General features: G+C 47.3%; 1 protein-coding gene across 2 annotated transcripts in view; it reads right to left on the bottom strand.

The window, feature by feature from the left end:
- SLC24A3 (solute carrier family 24 member 3) overlaps positions 1 to 23,394 on the bottom strand; it is a 467,208-nt gene that overhangs the window by 120,982 nt on the left and 322,832 nt on the right. For both annotated transcript variants that reach the window (XM_020281853.2, XM_020281856.2), the window contains 3 exons: positions 6,742 to 6,816; positions 2,010 to 2,094; positions 1,532 to 1,635 (listed from right to left, as the gene is read on the bottom strand). In XM_020281853.2, coding sequence (XP_020137442.1) covers positions 1,532 to 1,635; positions 2,010 to 2,094; positions 6,742 to 6,816 — 264 coding nt within the window. The remainder of the gene's footprint in view (positions 1 to 1,531; positions 1,636 to 2,009; positions 2,095 to 6,741; positions 6,817 to 23,394) is intronic.

Genomic DNA, 23,394 nt, shown 5'->3' with positions numbered 1-23,394 from the left:
GCCAGGCTAATAATCATACTGCAAGTGGTGACAATGCTAATTAAAAGAGCGCTAACAGCAACAGACTCTTCTGCTGGGTGTGACCATTCATCCCTGGAAAGACATGATCAGGCGTCCAAGTCAGAGGAAAGCCAGGCAAGTGCAAGTGGCAACAAAGGCAAAGACGGAGACTTACTCTTTTTCAGTACTAATTATGTTTATGTTTATAGGAGATTTTAAAAGCACTATATTGTGGGTCCACAAAATCTGACACATGAAGCCATCGACCAAAAAGATGAGAAGAAAACAAATGTTCAGTGTAGCAGGCTGGGCAGAGCTCAGCCACCATGTACACAAACAGCTGCCCAGGAGCCATTTCTCGGAAAGGACCCCATCCACCTGTGGACCCTGGAGCCGATTCCTGATGACATGAAAGTGTCCCCCTGCCTGCCACTGAGAGGCAGCTAACACCCTAGGCGCCCCAGAGAAAGATGATGGAGAGCAGCAAGGGTGTGCCAGGGCGGGGCGCACCCTGCATGGAGACCCTCGAGTCTGCATCGGAGATGGGGTAGCGTGGGTGCCCTGACAGGCTGCCGAAAGGCGAGGGCACCTGGCAAAGGGTGTGGGAGAAGGTTGCCCGGAGCTTCCCTTAGCCCTTCAAACCAACCAGCCACTTCTAGCTGGACACAGCCCCCGTCCACATCGAGGCAGCTGATCGGCGATTAGGATCATCAGGTTTCTCAGCATTGTAAGTGGAGCTGCCTCCATGGGACTCTAGAAATCACTTTTTCTAGAAGATACTCGGAGTTGTGGGTGTCTGGGCAGACAGCTCAAGATCGTGCTGTTTCTGAATAAAATTCCTACGAGGACACTAGGATATCAGAGCTGGCAAAACAGCCGCGAGCCCTGCAAACCTTCAGGTGCCACGACGTACCACAGCCTCGCTGCCCAGCGCCAACATTCCTAAAGGACAGGGACCCCGTGACACTCCCCGGCAGTGGGACAGTCTCCGCAGGTAAACTGCAGGCCTGCAAGGCCCCTGTGACCCCAAAGCAAGCTAAAGCATACACAGAAATAAAATGCCCTGCCATCTTCCAAAATAAAGGCTGTGTCCCAAACCGTGATGACCACATGCTGTTTTTAGCAGAAAAAGTTCTGTCTCTTCTCCCATCTCTCTTTCTTTCTCATATATTCTATTTCCACCGAGGCAAAATCATGCCTAAAATTGTTTTAGGCCACTCTGGGTCAGATCAATTTGAGTGTGACACCTTCAAATTTGCAATGTGCATCTTTCAAGCTGCTTAATTATTCATGTGGACCTGGGCAATCTATCGTTCATCAGTGTGAAGACCAAATAATGGTGGCTTGACGGTTTCCAGTTGCAGCTGGGCTGGCCTTCTGGGGCGTGAGGTCCCCAGTCCCCACTGCCTGAGACCACAGGCCCCGATGCAGGCTGCATTCCAGCAGGACACTCCCCTGCCTGCACTCCGCACCTGTCCCTTCCCCGGATGTCATGTTGCACCACCAGGAAGCAGCCGTCGGTCGGCCTTACCTGCCCAGCAAAGAGCCCGCAGACGCCGATGATGCACAGAATGTTGAATACGGCCGAGCCCACGATGGTCCCGACTCCCACGTCGCCCTTGGTGATGAAGACCCCTGAAACACAGACCCGACGTCAGCCAGCCTGCCATGGCCCAGCTGCATTCCAAGGTGGGCGGGCGGGAGGGGGGACCTTTTATAAATGTCAGACTGTTCTCAGGATCTACAGGACACGACCGAGGGCTGGAGGGAGCCCACCAGTCCACAAAGGGGGCACTGTCCCATTGGAGCATCTGCACTGGGTCCGGGATAAGTTCGCACACAGTAAAGGCATCACTTAAAGGAAACGGCAACAGCAGAGGGGAAGCGGATGCTCTGCTTGCTGAGGCCTCTGGATTCCCATTTCCTATGAGCAGCAGACGGCCCCATCTGTCCCCGCCCTTTTCCTCCAGACGGCGAAGGGCTGAGATGTCCCCCAGGCTGTCACCTACCTATGACGGATGTGAACAGCTCTGGGGCTGAACTGCCCGCTGCCATGAACGTGGCCCCGGCCACATCTTCACTGAGGTGCAGGCGCTACGGAGAAGACAGAGCACAGGTGAGTTGGGACTGCACCTGGGAACAGAGGTGACCATGACTCTCCAGTCCCAGGCCCTGAGAAGGGAAGGCCTCAGTGAGAGGAGGACTGATGGGGCCTGGGGCTCAGTCCCCCTCACCCTCCTCTTCCTCTTCCTCCTCCCAGAGCTAGGCCACTCTTGCAGGACCCCTGCTGGGCCAAAGCTCCCCTCACTGTCCTCCTCCTGGAGCAGGGTTAGGGAGGGGACTGCATGTCTTCACAAGCTAAAGGCTCTTGGGAAGATCTGGGAGTCCCCAACCTAACCACACCCAGGGGCCATGCAGATGGCAGGGAGGAGTGGAGTGGCCGTGCAAGGCCACAGTGGCCTTCACCTCCTTCTGCAGGTGGCTCTGCTCTGCTCCCTCAGTGCTGCCAGCTGCTCTGATTTTAAGAGATGCCAGTGATCCAGATTTTTATGCAAAGCACCCTGCTTTTTGCAATGCTATGCTGATCTTGGGCTAAATAAACAAGGCTCATGATGACCAGTCTGTGAGTCTTCTTTCTAGGAGGCTGTGGAGGCATCTGGGGGTGTGGGTGTGGGGGTCCCCCTCCTGAAGCCCACTCCCCAGCCTTGGGGCAGCCTGGAAACCCTGGGGTGGGAGAGTGGGAGTGGGGGGCTTGAGGCCGAGCAGAAAGCGACAAGCCATCAGCCTGGCCAAGGCGGTCCACACGATGACCTCCCCAGGTCACCCTGCTTGTGAAACCAGAAGGTGATTTGCAAGAGGACAAGACCAAAAGACGTCAGAGGCTGGTTAGCAGGTTTAGCTTTTCTGCATTCACTTGCGACCCAGAAAGCGCGCTGCTGGCTGTCAGGACACAGCCAGTTCCCTCCTGGCTGATGTCAGGCGTGGGTGACATCATCCCCTTCTCAGTGGCACCAGCGGCTGTACTTCCTCGCTCAGCCGTGGAGGGGCAGCCTGGCCCCAGCGTGGGCCACCGGATCCACTGACCGGCCAGCAGTGGGCTGCAGCAGAGCCTGAGTTGAGGATTTTGAGCTGGGACCCTGTGTCCCTGCGCTGTTGACTGACAGCTAAGCTTCCCACGGGGTGCCGGGGAGCCCTACGCGGCGGTGCTGAGCCCTCAAAGTTGGAAGGGGAGGCGGAGGGGTGCCGGGGTACTCCAGTCTCAGGGTAGCGGGTCTATGAGCAAGGCAGCCCGAGGCAGAGCTCAGGACGCCGCCTGTGGTTCGCAAGACTCACAGGTAGGTACAAGCCACGAGGGGCGGGGCAGTGGCTCTCTCCAGCTGGGCTCCCTGGCGGGGAGTTGTAGAGTCCAAACCTTGAGCTCCTGTCCTCCTCCTCTCTAGGCTCCATCCAATCAGTTTCCTTCTTTCTCCATATTTCCTAACATCCCTTTCATCCCTAATTCACTTCAGCCCTGCCAACATCTCCCAGGACTCTTAGAATCACCAGCGAGGCAGTCTTCTTGCCTCTATGCTCCGTTTATCTGCCATGACAGAGCCGTCCAAGGCCCTTTCCAGCCACCTTGTGAGCACTGAGTGATCCTGACGCCCTAGCCTGGCATTCAAGGCTCCTCTTGGTTCTAAGGCTCAGACTTTCTCTGACCAAATACCCTTCCTTAAAATGCTTTGCCACTGATGCCTTCCTTCCAAGGCCTGCTGCAGTCCTGCCCTGCCCCCCGCACAAGCCCTTTCCTGACCCCCTTAATCAGCCTCTCTTTCCTCCCTTCTCTCTGCACTTCTGAGCTTTCCCATTCCCCGCCGCTTCTGCCCACCCGTGGTGCATTTCGTTCTGCAGGTGCTGTGTGGCCTACCAGCCCTCAGCTAGCAGGGGCCGGGTTGTGTGTGCCCAAGTGTCCTCCCCAGATGCTGGCACCGAGCCTGGCCTGGGCAGAGCCCAGCTTGTTGCTACGGTGAGTGGGGTCGCTGTGTCCCCTACACATCATCCTGTCCCCTGGCCCCAGCCTCGTCTGTCTGCCCTGGCTCACAGGATTTCTCAAAACTCTCACACCTTCTCTGTGTGTCCTGGGATGAAACGTCCTGGCTGTTCAAACCCTAGGGACTGTCCTCTCCCACAGGGAGAAACTGAGGTCCAGGGAGGAGAAGAGGGTGGCCTGCAGCAGGCGATTTTGACCTTGGCCTTGGGCTCGCTGGGTCATTTATTCTCTTCTCTCTCTCCTTCTCTTTTCTTTGCTGTTCCCTAACCCCTCAATTGTTTTTCTCTGCTTTCAACTTTAAAGTATTTGAGACTGAGGAGAATCCGGCCCCTGCCAACCCCTGAGCTATGATTTGTTGAATGGTGTAGATTTCTTTCCCAACTCATCTTTCACTAAAGCTCAACACAACATCCTTCTGAGGTTCTCTGCCCCTCTTCCTGCTTTAGTCTATGAGCAACCGTTAAATACACAATATCAAATCACTGGAAGGTGATTAGGGAAAGCAAAGGCAGGACAGACAGAGTCTTGGGCAGAGAAGCCCCCCAGGCCACCATGGGCCGAGTGGCACCATAATCCTCTGATCTTGGGAGAAAGTGACTCCAGGGAGAATTGATCCTGCGTCTCTTAGAAGACGTAAACATGTTGGATCTCTAAATACATGTAAACTTTGGCCTCGGCCCACCCACCAATCACAGACGTAATGCTTCCTCTGCAATAAGGTTGTTTAAGAGCCATGGAGGAAACCTATCTTTACAGGAGACAGGAACGGGGCACCCTCTCTTGTTATACAGATCCTAAGACCAGACTCTGGGTGAAGCAGGGAGAGCTCGGGACAAGGTGGTTCCTATTCCGTGTCCACCCCTTGCTTATGGCCGTTGGTCCTGGAGTAGGAGCCGGTTTTAACAAAACCACGGCCTGCTCCAAGCTTGTCTCTGCACAACGGAGCAGTGAGGCGCGTGAAGGCTTGGAGCTCGGGCCCACTTGGGTTTAAATCATGACTCACCCCCCAACTCCCTGTGTGACCTGGGGCAAGTTGCTCAACTTCTCTGAGCCCTGGTTTCCTTGTCTGTAAAGAGGGGATAATAATGGTAATCACTTGGCAGAGCTGGTGAGATGATTAAAGAGATGAATGGGGGTACTCTAACCACGCTCGTTTAGCAACTACACCAGTTCCTGGCACATCAGGGACCCCATCTCCCCACCATTAAACATTTTCTTTCCTCTTCCTCCTCTTTTAAATTTTTTGTTAAAAAACTCAGTGCCAGCCCTCTTTTTCTGCCGTTTTCCGGCTTTCTGACTGCTTCTTCCCACAAAGGCGTCTATACTCTCAGGTTCTACGTGTTTCTTCAAAAAAGTAGAACATGTGATGACAATTGTTTTTACATTTCTAGAACATTTTGCTATTCACAACAAATAAAGTTGTATAGGAAAAAGAGAGTCATTTTGCTTTGCATGAAGAATGAACCACCAAATGTGGTGTATTTTGGAGATCGCAAATGACCCCAATGCCAGGTGCTGAACACTTCCTCCTCTTCGACACGGGGCCACCTGCTCCCGGGGTGAATCCCTTTGACAAAGGGCTTCCACACTTGCCCACTGTGCATCGTAGGTGGCGCCTCACTTTCCTTATCTTGTGCCACTGCATAAAGGAACCGACTCCTGTGGCCCCTCTAGGGTTATTTTGGAATGATTCTTATTTATATATTAATTTATTTTCAAGTTCCAAACACTAACAAACTTCCAGGATGTCGCAGAAACTGCTCAAGTTTGTGGGTCTCAAAGTCTGCAGTTTCTGGACCGAACAGCAGCCTCAGCATCACCTGGGAGCTTATTAGAAATGCAAGTTCTTGCCCCCCCCCACTTCCCAACTGCCCCCAGGACCTGCTGGATCAGATGCTGGGCGCAGGGGGGCAGATGGGAGGGAGAGGCCGCAAGATATGGGAGCTTCCGGCATAAAGAGACTCAAGCTCCAGATGGGAGACGTGTCTGGGAGAGGCGTCTTCTGGAGAAACTAAGATTCTGAATTAAAACAACAAATAAATAAAATGGAAAGCTTTCGGAGAAAGGAAACTACATTTCAAAACAGACAAAGAGAGGACAGAGGCGAGAGAATGAAAGAGTGCCAAATCTGCTGAATTGTTTTTTCATGAAAGGGGTTTCACTTGCTGGTCAGCCTGGCGTGCGTGCACTGTGATGATTTCGGACAGAGACGCCTTCCTGACCTCTGGCCAGTCACTTCATCTCTGCCCTTTGGGCCTCCACTTGGCGCATTTCTGTGCGTCCATGGAGAGAGGAAGCGTGTCGCAGGTGTGTGGCTGGGGTTCCTCGTGCTTCGAGGGGCCCATAACTCACCAAATATGGAGGCAGAAGGAAATGGAAGACAGAGGGAGGAAGTAGGAGCAGGATTCAAAAGAGGAAAAGAGAACGAGGAGGCGGAACACAAATTGCACCTTCAGTGATGGCCCAATGGAGCGGGAGAAGCTGGTCGTGTGGGTTCAAGTCCGACTGGTGATCGGCATGGTGAAAAGCTAAGCAGAGGGTCGGAACTTCTGTGCTAATACTGTCCGTGGCTCTCAGGCGTGCCGACACCTAGTGTCCCCACCCCACCTGGCCTGGACTCCCCACACCTCAGGGAGGAGGCTGGAACAGTCCAGGGTGCAGGTCCTGTCCCGGGCCTGGGTCACACACACGGAGAACAACAAGGCACGTACCTCACAGATCTTTTCCAAAGAGGGGACGAAGAAGTCATCGCACACAATGGCCAGCGCGTAGAACATGTACATGGCCTGGAAGACAGAAGAGGAGAAAGAAAGAGTTAAAGTTAGAGTGAGGCAGAGCCAGGAGGGCGAGGATCTGGCCACTTTCCACTTCAATAATGTCCTCTGTCATCAGGAATTCAACATCTTACTCAGAGTAAGTACAAAGTCTTTGCAGTGCCTACGAGACCCTATGTGACCTGGTCCCAGCTTCCTCTCTGATCTCATCACCTGACACTCTCCTTTTGTCCACGGATGCCTGCCTCAGGGCCTTCGCAATTGCTGTTCCCTCTGCCCAGAGCACTCTTCCCCTAGATATCCCAATGGCTCACTCCATGAATCACGTGGCACCAGGGCCCACCCTGACTCTAGACGTCGTAACATACGGTAAGCACTGCTGAGGCCAGTTTGGTTTGGAGTTCCCCCGTTACCCCGTTACTTGCCGCCCAACGCATCTAGTGGGTGCGGATGCAGTTCCAGCACCCTCAGCAGTGACATCTCTCTCCTTTACTGACCTCCTAGCATCTTTTCCTTTTGAGGATAGCTCCACAGGATGGGAAGTCACACACCTCCTTGTCCTCATGACCTAGGTGCAGGCACAGGACCGAGGCTGGCCACCAGAACACCCATTCCCTGTCGCCCAGTAGGGAGTGGGCAAAAGGTCTATAAGGGGCCAAGAGGGATTAACAGAGAAACTGGGGCAGGGATCCCCTCTCCTTTTGAGATATAAACATGCCCGATGTCTGGAGCTGCTAGAGGCAGCTGTCGCATAGAAAGAGCTTGCCTGAGAATGCTGCTCACACAGTAAGAAGTCAAACCAACAGATGGGACAGGTACACCCACACACGTGCGTGCACGCACACACAAACACACAACACACAGGTGCCCAGTGTCACCAGGCCACCCCTGGCCCCAGCTCAGTCTGAAACCAAAGTGGACTTTCTAATTGCATGAGCCAATAATGCACCTTTTTTTTTTTTTTTTTTTTTTTTTTTTTTTTTTTTTGAGACAGAGTCTCACTTTGTTGTCCAGGCTAGAGTGAGTGCCGTGGCGTCAGCCTAGCTCACAGCAACCTCAAACTCCTGGGCTCGAGTGATCCTTCTGCCTCAGCCTCCCGGGTAGCTGGGACTACAGGCATGCGCCACCATGCCCGGCTAATTTTTTATATATATATCAGTTGGCCAATTAATTTCTTTCTATTTATAGTAGAGACGGGGTCTCGCTCTTGCTCAGGCTGGTTTTGAACTCCTGACCTTGAGCAATCCGCCCGCCTCGGCCTCCCAAGAGCTAGGATTACAGGCGTGAGCCACAGCGCCCGGCCCAATAATGCACCTTTTACACTCAAGCTGTTTTGAGTTGAGTTTCTGTCACTCACACCTGTCCTTCCTGAAGCCTTCTGAAGCACTCAGGCATGAAATGATCTCTCTCGCCTTTGCCTCTTGACAGTGGGACTGATGCAGTCCCTGTGCCCCTGCTTGATATGAGCTTGTTTTCTTTTCATGTGTATGTGTTTGGTCTCTCCCATAAGACTATAAGATTCAAAAGTGCACCTTCACACTTGATTCTGCGGAGACATCAGACAAATGCACAAAAGACATATGCACCAGTGGTATTCACTCCAAAACTACTGAATATAAGTTACCAAAACCTAACAAAATATACTGTAGGGCATGAGTTATATAAACTACGACTCAAGATTCAATGAAATACTGTTAAAAGGGATTACGTAAATCCACACTGAATGACAAGGAAATGCACTCACAATAGATTGCTAAATGAAAAATGTTGTAAACCAGAATGTACAATCTCATTTTTGTTAAAGTATTTACATACGTGTGTATATGCACACACACACATATTTGCATATAATAAGGCCACCAATCAAAATAATGACTACATTTCTCCCTTAGTTGGTGTGACTCTATCTGTATTTTATAATCCCTGTCCATAGTTTCTATTTTTTTCCACCCTGAATTCATATTTCTTGTGGGAATTTTGTAGGAGGTATATGAGATTTTAGAGGTAAGAACTCTGTTTTATACTTCTCTAATCTCTGAGGAGCTTGAGATGCCTGGCATAGAGAGAAGTCTCAAAAATAACTTTTTATTGATTGATCTATTCATCATCTGCACAAAATTACTTGCCTATGGGGTTTTTTTTGAAACTGTCAATTAAAAATAATTAATGCTGCATTTTATAGCCCTGTGGATAAGTCAGAAAATAACATTTCCAAATTGTATTGGACTCAAACCCTCTTTTGCCATCTGACTTGGCTGATCCAATGATAGGTGAGTTTTAACATCACCTTTGAAAGGACCCTCAGATGCAGTAATTGAAATACAGAATTTCATATTTGTGGATTCATCAAGATCTAAATAAGCTGTCCGTAGCTGACATATCCAACTCACCGAGACCACCAGCGCCACTTAGAAGTCCATAAAGCATCTCACCAAGAATACATTCCGATATTAAGTATTGATCCTGTTTTCAGGCAAGAAGCTCCATCTAACACACTGTGATATCAACACTCGGATTGGGATGAGAAATGAATAGGTCTGCCAAGCGCTCGGTGCTCGTGAGGGTGATGGCTTTGGAAAGCCACGTTAGTTCCTGTGAGCTTGGCAGCATGGCGGGGGGCGGGGGTGGGACTCCCACTGTTGATTAGACACCCGGGACAAAGTGCCGCTGGGCACCGGAGAGGCCTGCAGGACAATGAGGCCCCTCGCCAGTCGCAGGGCACCTCCCGGCATCTGACGGTAGGTGTGGCACTTGGGTTACAGAAATCTCCGCTCTATTTCTCTTCTAAGCTACCCACTGAAAAACAGGTTCCCACTGCACAGGCAAACAGAACACAGGAAGAACACAGAGGCACAAAGTCAGACTTGAAGAAGATGCAGAAAACCCACCGCCGTGTCATGTAGCTGATACTATCAATACAACTGGCAAGAACAGCTTAAAGAGTAAGGCATGTTTAGATGAATTTGACCATTCCTATATTCCCAAAGGATATAATAACACCATTGATGATAATGATGGTCACAGTAATACTATTTGCCACTGTTTGTGGAGCCTGAAATTCCAGGCACACTCCAGGTCCTTTACAAGGACGATCTCACTTAATGCCTCCAACTCCTGTGTCAGCCAGGAAGTTATTGGTCCCGTTTCCCAGACGACTCAGGGTAGTAACTTGCCAAGGACGCGTGGCTAGCAGATGGCAGGACACTCCCCAAGCTTCCCACGGAGCCCCGATCTCTCCCCGTACAGAGGTCACTTCTGGTTTGCCACCTATTGTCACCTCTTCTGATTTTCAGCTCACCTACTAATAGGCTGTCTTCTCTCACCACAGACAGGGAAGGACATTTTTAGAATCCCAGCCATCCACTTTTGTGGGCTGCCTGTTAGAGCCATTGATGTTCTTGATTACTATTATTACTTTTACAAGGTGCATTACCAAACATGAGACAGACCTGGAGCTCTCAAAAATGCACGAGCTGGCCCAACACCCTGGGGAGGCCGAAATGTGCTGTAACACACCCTGGAATCCAAGCCGGAGGCCTGGCTACAGAACTAGCACAAGTACATGCGGGCTCCATTCTAGAAACATAAGTGAAGGCTGTCTAGAGAAGGAACGGGAGTCTTTTAGTGCTTCAACCCAAGTCTCATGACCACAGGGGCTTCTCGTCCCTGAGAACTTATCAGAGCCTTCAGTGCGGGCATCGGTACTTCGGCGGTGATCGTGTGCAGCCTGGAGCACGAGCTGTGCTTTAGGTTCGTGGATCCGGCCTCCCTTCTCTTGAAAGTAGCTGCTGTGTCCTTCCCACGTTCATGTCCACCCCATCCAAGAGTGGGCTCCATTTATGCAAAGTGAATGGATTCCCAGGAGGGTGCAGCTGGTGGAGTAGCTGCAGTAGCATGGAGTAGCTGGTGTCACCTTTGGAATCTAGCAAGGGAAGTGCCCACGTAGCACTGACTGGGCACAAGCAGCTCCTGAAATACCGGTGGCCTGGAGCCCTCGAGGAGGCCCAGGACAGGGTGAAGCATCTCGCATCAGGTCCCAGGCTTGACACTCCCAAGCTGGGTGACTTTGAGTGACTCTTCCTACCTCGCTTAGTCTTCAACCCGAGACTGACCACAGCTCGCTCTCGGGTTTGCTCGCAGGCTATCGTGAGATGTAAGTGGAATCAAGTGGGCAAAGGGGCTCGGGCACAGCACAGCACCTCGTGCACAGTTGTTGCAGCAATAGCAATAATGCCAGGGGATGTACCCAAGCTAGCCCGTGGGAGGAAAGAGACAGGTGGAGAAGAGTTGAGTCACCTTGGCTGTCCTGGCTTTGGTGTCCGAGGTGAGCTGGCAAGCAGCTAACCCCCAGATGGGGATGAGCCCACCCAGCTGAGACTGGCCCAGCCCAGCCCAAGTTCACCAGTTCAGCTGAACCCCAGAGACCCTGGAGCCAAGCAGCTGTTTATTGTCGAACATCACTGGGCTTGTGAGGCCCATCGCCATATAGCATTATTGTGGCAGGACGTTGATCGTGCCCTTTGATGCACAGGTAACAGATATGGCCACGATAATAAAAAGAGCCACAGTGGAAACAACAACAACAACGAGTAACTTCCAAGAAAGCAGACTTGAAAAATTCCTAAGAGACAAGATGACAAAGTAGACCTTTCAGGGGTAGCCAGGACCACCTTCTCTCCTTTCAGCTGAAATAATATTTATATGTTTAAAGTATACACTATGCAGAGGCCACTCAAAAAAATGATTCTATTCTGAGGCAGGCATGCCTTGGGATTTGAAGTTATTTATTTATTAATTCAGCAATAACTTGTGTAGCGCCAACTAGAAGCCAGCTGCACTGCTCCCTGGGAAAGGTCTAGGACACAATTAGTCGCTGTCCTTGGACAAAGAAGAATGACCTGAGGTCCAGTTAGGAGTACTCAGGAGAAGTGGCTCACGCTGACTCAGTGTGAAGATCCTAAGATAGAGTTCTGTCATGTGGCAGACACTGCTGATGGCGTATGCATTAGCCATTAACCCTCTTCTCTTGCAAACACAACTCCAGTGTTGTTCTGAGTAAAATATACTCAGCTTTCTCTAGTTCCTCTGGAACTAGTCATGGCCATCTGACATAGTTTTGGCCAATGAGAATAAAGCACAGATTTGACTAAAGTCATGGTTTCTTCTCGCCTGCAACTTGTATGTGATGTCTGGAATGGCAGCAGCCATTGTATGACTGTGAGACAACACACATGAAAATACACGCCAACACGGTAAGGGTGGCAGAGCCCTGAGCACACCATTCACCATCTGAACTGATGCCTGAAACCATCCCCTCTGTCCTTATTAAGTGAGGAGAGGAAATCCCTATTTATCTCAGTAACCATTAGCCAGGGCTTCTATACTTATAGCCATACGCCTCTCTAACTGATATGGGTCTCAGAAGATATTCTACTGGGCAGGAGTGAAAGAGGCCAGCAAAGGATAGAGGAAGTGGCTATTAACTCAGGATTTTGAAAGATAAATACTATCTCATCAGGCAATTTCGAAGGTTGGTTGGGACTAATAAAACCAAAGAACTTTGGCTACAGTGGTTAAACTGAAAAATACCTAAGGTAACAGGAAGTCACCGTGGCCTGTGACTTAATGGAGGTGAACAGGCTCTAGCTGAAATGTTGATATATGTAAGGGGTTCTGCATTGCAAGGGCAAACGCATTGGAACAGCGTGACTTTAACCCCGCTGTTTTATGTGGCATCTACAGTCAGTGGTTTTCACAGACCATTTCTTTTTACTACATCATCTTCCCTCCTGTCTCTGCCTTTAATTTCAGTGAAGGCAGTGCTGGGGAAGCAATTCCTAGGGACTATCTACAGAACTCTGGGCTTGTTGGAAATTGTTCTAAATCTCAAATCTCCCAGGGAACATGGTTTGAATAATAAGAATTAAAAAAAAAATCTTCCTTCTCCCTCTCTGTCTTACTCATAGTTTCAAGTGATCAAGTATGATTTGGCTTGGAATGGAAAAGTTATTTCTTTTGAAGTCATTTCCCCCCATTATAGGTTCTGTATCTAATGGCCCCCTGAGGCCATGATGAAACTGATCACATGTCCACTCTCCTCCGTAGAGTTCTGCTCCCACTGTAGATATCATTGTTCTGGAAACATTCACGGATTATAGTCACTAGAGTCTAGTCTAGACTAGATTTCTAGTCTAGTCACAGTTCAGACTAGAAATCTGAACAAGAGGATTTGGGGGGGGGTTGCAGATACAAAGAATGTAGCAGAAGAATTTGGGCGCCCCCTTCCCCACCATATTTTTCATGCCTTATTAATTTAGCGAGCTCCACTGACTTTCAAATGTCAGAATCTGCCTCGATGTGTTCGGAGACTTGATTTAACCATATAATGCAATCAAGAAATGCTGGGACATTAACACCTCATGGGAGCTCTCAACCAATGACTGATGAGATTGGTGCATTGGTACCCCTGTCCCCTCGCCCCTGGGCACACGCCCTCCATGAAGCATTATATATAGCAAGGGTAGACACTCTCATGGTTTGAGTCCATTAATTCTTTCCCAAGGAAGAGCCTTGCTTGTAGAATCAGGAATGTTAATTCCCTCTACAGCTGTATGGGTTTCCTTCTTTTTCAAGGTATTGCCAAGCAGAAGTCTTCATTTGGTTTGCATAAAACCAGGCATAGAAGATTGGGGTTCTTTTATCCCTGTTTTGTAGTTGAGGCACAGAATGACAGTCAAAGGGTGGAGGCAGTGAGCAAGGAGAAGTTGGGCATCCTTGGAGTTGATAGAAGCTGCTGCCTAGGCCGTGGCCTCCATGGCCACAGGGACCAGTAGGGTTTGGGAATGGGAAACGAGGTTGAAGTCAGGTCCGAGGCCCACTGGATAGAGGAGGCCCATCCGAGGTGGCTGCCTGTGCTCTGACCTAGCTGATTGCTGCAAGAGACTATGTGCTCAATGTGGCCAAAGTTTCCAATTTTGCAAGGGAAGCTGCACATTTCAACTTTTAGATAAAATCCCTTGATTTCAGGTGATGGAAACTAATGTAGCCACTCTGACCTCACCTCTTACTCTCTCCCTTGCTCCTTCTACGCCAGGCACACTGGCCTCCCTGCTGTTGCTTGAATGAGCCCAGGACAGTTTTGTTCACTTCTGTAGTTGCAGGCCTAGAACAGTGTGTGGCACTGTTTCTGGAATTTGAATGAACGAATGAATAAATGAATGAAAGAGCTCTTTCAGCCCTGGACTCAGTGCTTGATATGGCTCAGCTCATTTCACCTTCCCAATAACCCACATACAGTGTTTGGGCTTATAAATCTCTATTTTACAGATGAGTAAACTGAGATTTAGAGAGAATAAGAAAGACACCCTATTTGCAGAGTCAATATTCACCCAAATCTAGTGCCGCTGGACTCCAAAGACCCCAATCTTAATCACATCTCCTCCACTCCCTGTGGGCTCCAGACATTGAAGACACAGAATTCCTCACCTTTGCGGTAGCCATTTCATTCATTCATTTAAAGGTGACATTTACTGGGAAAGGGCAATTGGCCTTCAGGTGATATGAACCAATCCAAGGGAAAGGGCTCTTGTAACGCCAGGTGACACCCCAACCTCAGCCCAGTCCTGCACAGAACTCTGCAGTGTGGACAGCACCACAGAATTTGTATCACCTTGAGGCAAAGGAACCAGGCTTTCATGCTACTATATCAATCAGTCATTGACCATTGACCACCACAGAGAATGCAAATTTCCAGGTGCTTCCCACAGTCAGTACATACATTCCTGGTGAAGTGGCTTTGATGGCCTAAGATAGTTCTTTGAAGGTCACAGGGGTGATCCAAGAACAGCAAAGCACATAAAGCTGTTGGACAGGCATCTAGATCAGGAAAGAGAATTCACCTGGCTCTGATGGAGAGCCAACATTCTGCTCAATAGGTAAGCAAAGCATTTGCTACACATAGAGATACTCACTGGGCTCCATGTGAGCACAGAGCAGGGATGCCTAACCTAGGTTTTAGAGAGTGTGGGGAAGGGTATGGCAAGATTATCTAGAGGAGCTGATACTTTAATTACATCTAAGATGATGAACAGATAGTATCCAAGCAAAGAAGGTGGGAAGGAACTGGCAAGGGAACAGCATGAATAAAAGCATGGTGTCATAAATTAACATGGTTTGTACTGAAAACTATAAATCATCCACTGCTGCCAGAGTGTAGATTGTGAGTGAGGAAATAGAAACAGACAAGGCTGGAGGGAAAGGCAAAGCTCAGTTTGGGGAGAGTCTTGTATATCATGCTGAGATATTTCGATGCATAACTGCAGACTTCCTGTCTTGAACAGGAATCACTGCTGACTCCACTAGATGAAACTTATGATCGTGGTGATAACGAATGTGGTCTCAATGGTTGTGATGATGATGGTGGTGATGATGGTGATTGTGATGTGATAATTATGGGAACAATACGATGATGGTGATGATGACAAACATAATAATGGTGATGACAGTGATGATGGTGATGGAGATGATGATGATGGTGATAATTTGATAATTCGATGGTCATGATAATGATGATGATGGCAATTGTGATGTGATGACGATGGGGACCATGATGATGGTGATGGTGATGGAGATGAGGATAAGATGATGGTGATGATGACAAAGATGATGATGGTGATGACAGTGATGATGGTTGTGGTGATAATTTGATAACGTGATGGCTATGATAATGATGATGATGGCAATTGTGATGATGATGGGGATGATGATGATGATGATGGTGATGGAGATGATGAGGAGGATGGCAATGGTGATGATGATGGTGATGATGACAAAGATGATGATCGTGATGATGATGACAGCTAATATTTATTGACTATCAACCTTGAGCCTAGAACTGCTTTAAAGCTCAATCCTCCCAACTACACCATGAGTAGCACTGTTGTTATCATCACTTTTTAAATAAGAAAAGTGAGTGAGAGAGACTATAAGCTCAAGGTCATAGTGCCAGTAAATGGCAGAGACTGAACTTGAACCCTATTTGTATGACTCCAATCCAAGCCAGAGCTGGTGGCTCTAATCCCGTTTGCTTTCCGCAGCAAAAGAGGAGGACTGCCCTGGAGGCTCAGAATGCTCACCGGCTTATAGATTTCTCAGGATCTCCATTGATTCCTTAGATGTTCTCTTCCATTTCTTCCTTTCCCACTTCCCAGTAACACTTCCTCCCCACTACCCTCTAAGCCGTAGTGTCATGCTCTGTGAAAGTTCTGGAAATCCCAGGTCCAGACTGGCTGACAACAGGCCTTGTTCGCCCACACTGGATCACCCTCTTCAGGGCTTGTTTGAGAAATGAGGACAGTGACTTCTACTTAGGTTTGTATTTCAGATTTTAGAGGATGTAACTTTTCTGGAGGCCTTCAAGATCTCGAAGTTCATGGAACTATCTACAAGATGGTAAAACTCTTCACTTCAGGATTGGTAAGAAACCTGCTTCTTGCTTAAAAGGTTTTATTAGTAACCCCAGCCTTTCTGAGGATCACACAGCGAGGTAAGGATCTTCAAGCCAGAGCTGGGGCTAAGCTCACTGTGCCACACTGAGCCTTTGAAAGAATACCAGGCTGGTTAAAGCGATCGAGATATTTGCATTCTCGCTTTTCTGTCATTTTCTTGTCATTCTCTCTGCAAACATAATCTTGGGGGCGGGTGGGCACTGCAGATGCCAGATAACATCAAACACTGGAACTGCTAGCCAATCAGGGCAAGCAACCAGGACTTCCAAAAACAGAATAGGCCTGAGACACGGGCACCCCGGGCAGGCTCGTAATCTGGCGCCTCTTCAAACCCATGTTCTTTAAATATTTATTCCACGTTTATTCAGTGGAGGAGGGAGGAGAAAATCCATCTTCTATTAATAAAAAAAAGTATATAGAAATAAAGCCTCTTGCTAATTCATTTCCCCTAGCACAAGCAGAGTCAATATTCTGAAAATTACTCTGCAGACTTTTCTCCCTTTTTTCTGCAGTTGTTATTGTCTTTCAAGTTTAATACTTTTCTCAAGTAGGCAGCTTCTTGTTGGTGAATTCAAAGTTTTAATACTTAATATTTAGATAGTGAAACTCAAGTTTATTTAACACTGGTAAATACTATACACTGTTCAATTTTAAAATTTCAGCTGGCTGGGGTGATGTGAGCACTTACAAGATTTATGTAATATGTATATTTAGTCTGGCAGTAGCAAAAAGAAAGATGATGATCCTCTTTATTTCCACTTCAGGTGGAGGGGATGGATTTATTTGTTTTCAGTTGTGTAAGGAATTCTGTCACGGGAATCCGAGTTCAGTGGCGCCGTCTTTCCCGTTTTTGTGACGATGATGTTTAAGTGCCCTAGTAAAGCAGCACCCTGAGATGGCCACCCCACTGTCCAGCTTCGCACACCCACTTGAAAGCCCAGGTTGGGACATGCAGCCTTCCCCTGTCCTATGCCAGAACTGACCCAGTGTCACCGGCTGAACTCCTGGAGCCGAAGGTGATTTCCCATGAGTGGTGATGGGCTATACTGGGTCAGACCAGGGTCTGTGGCCCGATCTTTCTTGTGACAGGTGTAGGCTGGATGGCTGTGGGCAGGGGTCCAGTCTGAGCCTGTGTGTGCCAATGAAGAAAGCCAACAGACTTGCGTGGAGCTTAAACTCCGACCTTCGGTTTTATTGCTCAAGATCTAGCACAGCTAACGAAGCCAGACGGAAGCTTCCTATTATAGTACTTCCAACTTCACACTTCAATGCCAATCCATTAAAATAATTACCAGATGATTACTATGGACTTTTAACTAGGAGGTTCAAAACCTCTCTTGTCAGATAATTAGCTTAGTTGGGCACATGGGTTCCCTCCTCTCTGGCTGATGTAGGCTGACTTGAAATTCAGGGGTGTTCCAGGGGAAACCTCAGTACCTGGAGGTCAGTACTAATGATTCCTGCTCTTGGTAGGTCCTTCTTGCAATCTGTTCACCTGGGCGCCCTTCGAGGGCAATCAGGGCTGGAGAGGAAGTTGCCCTCAAGACTGTTCTACTAAAACCCCTCGCTGTTGTTGAAGCAACAATGTGAGATGTTCTCATTGCTCATGAGAAGGACTGACTCTTGCTGCAGTGTGTAGATGCTGACACCAATGTTCGGCTGCAAGGCAGGGAGGTAAAATTTAATCATGTTGCCTCCCGCAGGGCCCAGAAAAAGCAGGAGGCAGAGTTGCAAAGAAGAATCCAGGAGATCATCTGAAGGCAGGCTGGGGTTGAGCAAGCTGAAGCATGGAAGATAAATTCCCCCGAGGCTATGAAGGTTATAGAGGGGCTGGAAGACAGGGGTATGTTTTAGTTTTTTTAGTTCTCTTCTGCCCCTTACAAAACAGCAATGGAAGACATTTGCTAGCTGGTTACTCCTGCTCTTCCCCACTGTAAAGAAGTTGGCAGTGATGATACCGTAGTTAAGAAGTGGGAATCAGAGAGCCTGGGACTGTATCTCAAGCTGCGTGATCTCAAGCTGCGTGAGTAGTTTAAACTCACAAAGGCTTCAGTTTTCTTTGCCTGTAAAGTGGGAGAAATAATAGAGGTGGGAAAAAACCCACCTCATAAGGTTGTTCTGAAACTAGATAATGCATGCAAAATTCTTAGTACCATAGCTGGAATGTTGCAAGCAATCAGTGAGTGCTATTAAATAGATGATATTGTTACTGGGGGTCATTATTATTTTAATCAGTTTGTTCAAAAAGCGGGACCAAAGGAGTGGAAATGTAGACTGTCTTTTTCACGAAGTCACAAGAAAAGATGAGAAGGCTTATTCCTGTCTTCCTTCAGCTGGAGCTGTGGGGCCATTTCCACAGAAGCAGACACACCAGGAATGGTTCTCTGAAGAGCTTGCTTTCCTTTTTTTAACTTGTCTCCTAAGAGCTATTGCCCATCCAGAGAAACACAACCCAAATTTCACATTCTGACAAACACATGACTTAGGATTCCCCCGTGGTCAACGGGGATGGCCAACCCAATGGTAAAATCCAACCTGCCCCTGGATCCGATGTTAATTACATCTGAAAAGCAGATGGTATCTAAATCTAGGCCCATCTGCTCCACATCTGTGGGACATTTCTCCAGCGGAGAAGACAGAGAGCCATAGCCAATTTCTTTTTTGCCCCAAGAAGAACTGGACTTTCGTATTTAAGAAAATATCTTCTTATTTGTCATGATAAGATTTTCTCTGATCTACATAACCACAGAAACATTAGGTCAGACATCCGAGCAGGGAAAGGTCAGTGGAAATACCTCCGGAATGTAGGCTGCTACTTGAGCTCCAGATGCTACCACAAGGGAGACAGTCTGGAGATTAGAAAATATTTGAATATGACTTGTCTACTGGTTTGTAAGACAACCCCCTGCCCCCACTCTGGCCCCGCACTTACATATAATTCCAACTATTAAGTGGCCTGCATTCTATTAATCGTACTCACATTGCACGTATTTTTAAGAACAAAGAAGCAATTACCCCCTGTTTCATGAAAATAAAATCTACTAAGTGAGCAGAAGAATGAAAGTCATGGCTCCTGTAGGGAATGCCAGTATCACTAGGTTCTGGGCAGGTGGGGACTTTGAGACCACGGACATCAGCCAGTAAAGAAAGCATTACTTAATGGGCACTAAAGGTGCCTCTTCCTGGTTATATTTTATCAGCAACTTTGCACCAGAGAGGTATTGTGCCTTCCATTGTGGATCTGATGGGAGGTGTTGTCAGCTAGTGGTGATCCAGTGTTTAAAGAGTGTGTGGTACGTGGAGCAGATGTAGCCCTTGGGCCACTCTGACAATGGACAACTCAAGACACACGGGCAGCCTCCTGCGCATGACAGCTTTCTTGTCAACTGTGGGTCCCTGATTTTCCGCTGGAGGCCTCCGCCAGCGCTACAGAACTTTTCTCAGCCCATGGGCAGAGCAGCCTGAAAGTGCCCACGTAACAACTCAGGTTATTAACAACAGAGAGAAGACACAGGAGTAGGAGTCAGCAAATCAATAACCCGACTTCTCAGCCCTTACTGGGACAGTCCTGGGTGATGGTCTATACTGTCCCTCTGAGATTCCTCAGTGGGATCGAGTCTCAGCTGTCCACAGTGTTACCAGCTCTTTAATGCCCCCTTGGTTGGCTTCCTTCCTTTCCCTCTCTCACTTCCTCACTTCTGATTTCTGGGGATTGACTCAGATATGCTCCCTGCCCCTGGCGGGGTGCTAGAGTAGGATCGTATCTCATGAACTGCCATGAGAGCCGATTATTAAAACCTCAGGACTTTTGCAAGTCAGTTGATGTAGCTCTGGTAGTTTAAACATTGGTCATGTTGTATTTACACCACGGAAATTTGCAAATGCTACATATTAGGGCATGTATTTATTTCAAGAAGGCCCCTTGTTAAATATTTATAAGCACATTGTTGTCTTTGTCCAAGTCCTTATCTGGAGTTTGCCTTGGGCAGCACCTCTCACAACTGAGGTTGTGAGTAGCAAGTGCTCCCCTGAAGCCAATACATGAGCATTTATGATTATAAAAAAATCAAAATTTGTCATGATTATTACAAGCATTTGTTCACTGGACAAAGAATTAATGATTCTCAGTGCACTTAACTGGAAGAGAATTTGTTACTAGATTTAGAGTTAAGGGAGCAGGTAGAGAAATTAAAAGGAAAATATGCTAGGAGCCATTGCCACTTGAAAGTCATTCTAGAAGAAAATACAGGAGAGAATCTCTATGGCCTTGGGCTATACAATGATTTATTAGATAGAACACACAAAATGAAGATCCGGGAAAGAAAAAAGGTTGATAAAATGAGCCACATCAAAGAAAACAAAACCAATAAAAAAAAGCTTTGCTTTTCAAAAGATGCTGCTAAGAAGAGGCAAGCCACAGCCTGAGAGAAAATAGATGGAAAATATGCATCTTACTAAGTGTTTGTATTTAATATATATAGAACTCAAAAACAAGACAAATAACCCAATTAAAAAAAGGATAAAATATTTGAGCAGACACTTCATATAGAAAGAGAAATGAATGAACAAGAAGCTCATGAAAACATGTTAAATATCATTAGTTATTAGGAAAATGCAAATAAAAACCACCATGAGATACCTCCACACACTTCTTCACTGAAGTGAAGAAGATTCACAATATCAAGTGTTCATAAGAATGGAGCAACTGGAACTCTCATGTAATGCTGGTAGGAATATAAAATGCTATGGCTATATTAAAAAACAGTTTGGTGGTTTCTTATAAAATTCAACCTATACTTACATACCTGTTCCCAGGTATTTACCTAAGAGAAATGAAAAATCTACTATAGACACTAACTATTGTACTAATACATGAATGTTCATGGCAGCTTTATTCATAATAACCCCCAAATTGGAAACAACCCAGATGCCTACCAACTGCTGAAAGGACAAATTTTTAGTACACCTGTAAAGAATTCTATTTGGTAATCAAAAAAGAATAAACTCCAAGAATGGATTAATAAAATGTAGTATATGTATACCATGGAGTACTATTCAGCTCTAAGAAACAATGGTGATATAGCACATCTTATATTTTCCTGGTTAGAGCTGGAACCCATACTACTAAGTGAAGTATCCCAAGAATGGAAAAACAAGCACCACATATATTCACCAGCAAACTGGTATTAACTGAGCAGCACCTAAGTGGACACATAGGTACTACAGTAATAGGGTATTGGGCAGGGGGGAGGGGGGCGGGTATATACATACATAATGAGTGAGATGTGCACCATCTGGGGGATGGTCATGCTGGAAGCTCAGACTTGTGGGGGGAGGGGGAAAAGGGCATTTATTGAAACCTTGAAATCTGTACCCCCATAATATGCCAAAATAAAAAAAATCCACTAATAAAAAAAAAAAGAATAAACTCCCTTTTAACACATAACCCATACATGTAACTGTATGGATAGATTGCAAAAGCATTATCCTATGTGAGGAAGGTTAACATTATCAGGAATAAGACATATCAGCACCATGTACTACTGATATGATATGCTGAAAATTGCACACCACCACTGTGGTATTCCTGCTGGAAATGTGTAATCTCAATCAAATCATGAGAAAATAGGACACACACCTGAACTGGCCTGGAGTCTTCAAAACTGCAAAGGTCATGAAAAACAAGGAAAGACCGAGGATCTGTCATGGATTGGAGGCTACTAAGCGGACACAACAACTAAATGCAACATAGGATCCTGGGTTGGACCAGAAAAAGAGCTTAGTGGAAAAATTGGTGAAATTTGAATAAGGTCCACAGATTAGTTAATAGTATCGTACCAGTGTACAATGTGATTTTGGTGATTGTACATCGATCATGTAAGACGTTAACATTAGAGGAAGCTGGGAGAGGGGTACAGGGGGATCCTCTGTACTGTTTTGCATGTTTTCTGTAAATCTAAAGTTATTTCAAAAGAAAAAGTCTCTAAAAATGGTGAATTTTAGTAAAACTGATTTAAGGCTGGGGGCGGTGGCTCATGCCTGTAATCCTAGCAATCTGGGAGGCCGAGGCGGGCGGATTGCTCAAGGTCGGGAGTTCGAAACCAGCCTGAGCAAGAGCGAGACCCCGTCTCTACTATAAATAGAAAGAAATTAATTGGCCAACTAATATATATAGAAAAAAATTAGTCAGGCATGGTGGCACATGCCCGTAGTCCCAGCTACTTGGGAAGCTGAAGCAAGAGGATCGCTTGAGCCCAGGAGTTTGAGGTTGCTGTGAGCTAGGCTGACGCCATGGCACTCACTCTAGCCTGGGCAACAAAGTGAGAGAAATGCAAATCAAAACCACAATGAGATACCAACTAACTCCAGTGAGAATGGTCTGTATCAAGAAATCCCAAAACAACAAATGCTGGTGAGGACACGGAGAGACAGGAACACTCTTACGCTGCTGGTGGGACTGCAAATTAGTGCAACCTTTGTGGAAAAGAATTTGGAGATACCTCAAACAGCTAGAAATAGAAATACCATTCGACCCAGCAATAGCATTGTTGGCATCTACCCAAAAGAACATAAGTCTCTCTATTATAAAGACATCTGCACCCAAATGTTTATGGCAGCACAATTCACTATTACAAGGGCATGGAAACTACCTAAGTGCCCGTCAATGCATGAGTGGATAACTAAAATGTGGTATATGCTCACAATGGAATATTACTCAATCCTAAGAAACGACAGTGAGGTAGCACCGTTTATGCTATCCTGGATGAAGCTTAAGCCCGTAATACAAAGCGAGACCACACAAGATCTGGAAAATGGGCTACACATCTACTCGCCATGAAATTGGTACTGACTGACTAAAACTATGGTGCTCAAAAAACTGTAGTGTTCAACAGGGATTTTGGGGGGAAGACCCACATCTTCAGGAAGGGGCCAGCCTTGGTGGGGAGGGGAAGGGATTACCTCTATCCCTTTTTAGGGAGAGGTAAAGATATACATTGTAACAAAATGTCTGAAAAGAAATCTGTAATTGGGAAGTGGGCGGGGTAAGGGGGGAGGAGGGGAAGGGCATGTACTTACACGGTGG

The sequence above is a fragment of the Microcebus murinus genome, chromosome 16 (assembly GCF_040939455.1).
Source record: "Microcebus murinus isolate Inina chromosome 16, M.murinus_Inina_mat1.0, whole genome shotgun sequence".
NCBI classification, from domain to species: domain Eukaryota; kingdom Metazoa; phylum Chordata; class Mammalia; order Primates; family Cheirogaleidae; genus Microcebus; species Microcebus murinus.
Note: the sequence above shows the minus strand (reverse complement) of the source record. Positions and strands in the feature narration are given on the sequence as shown.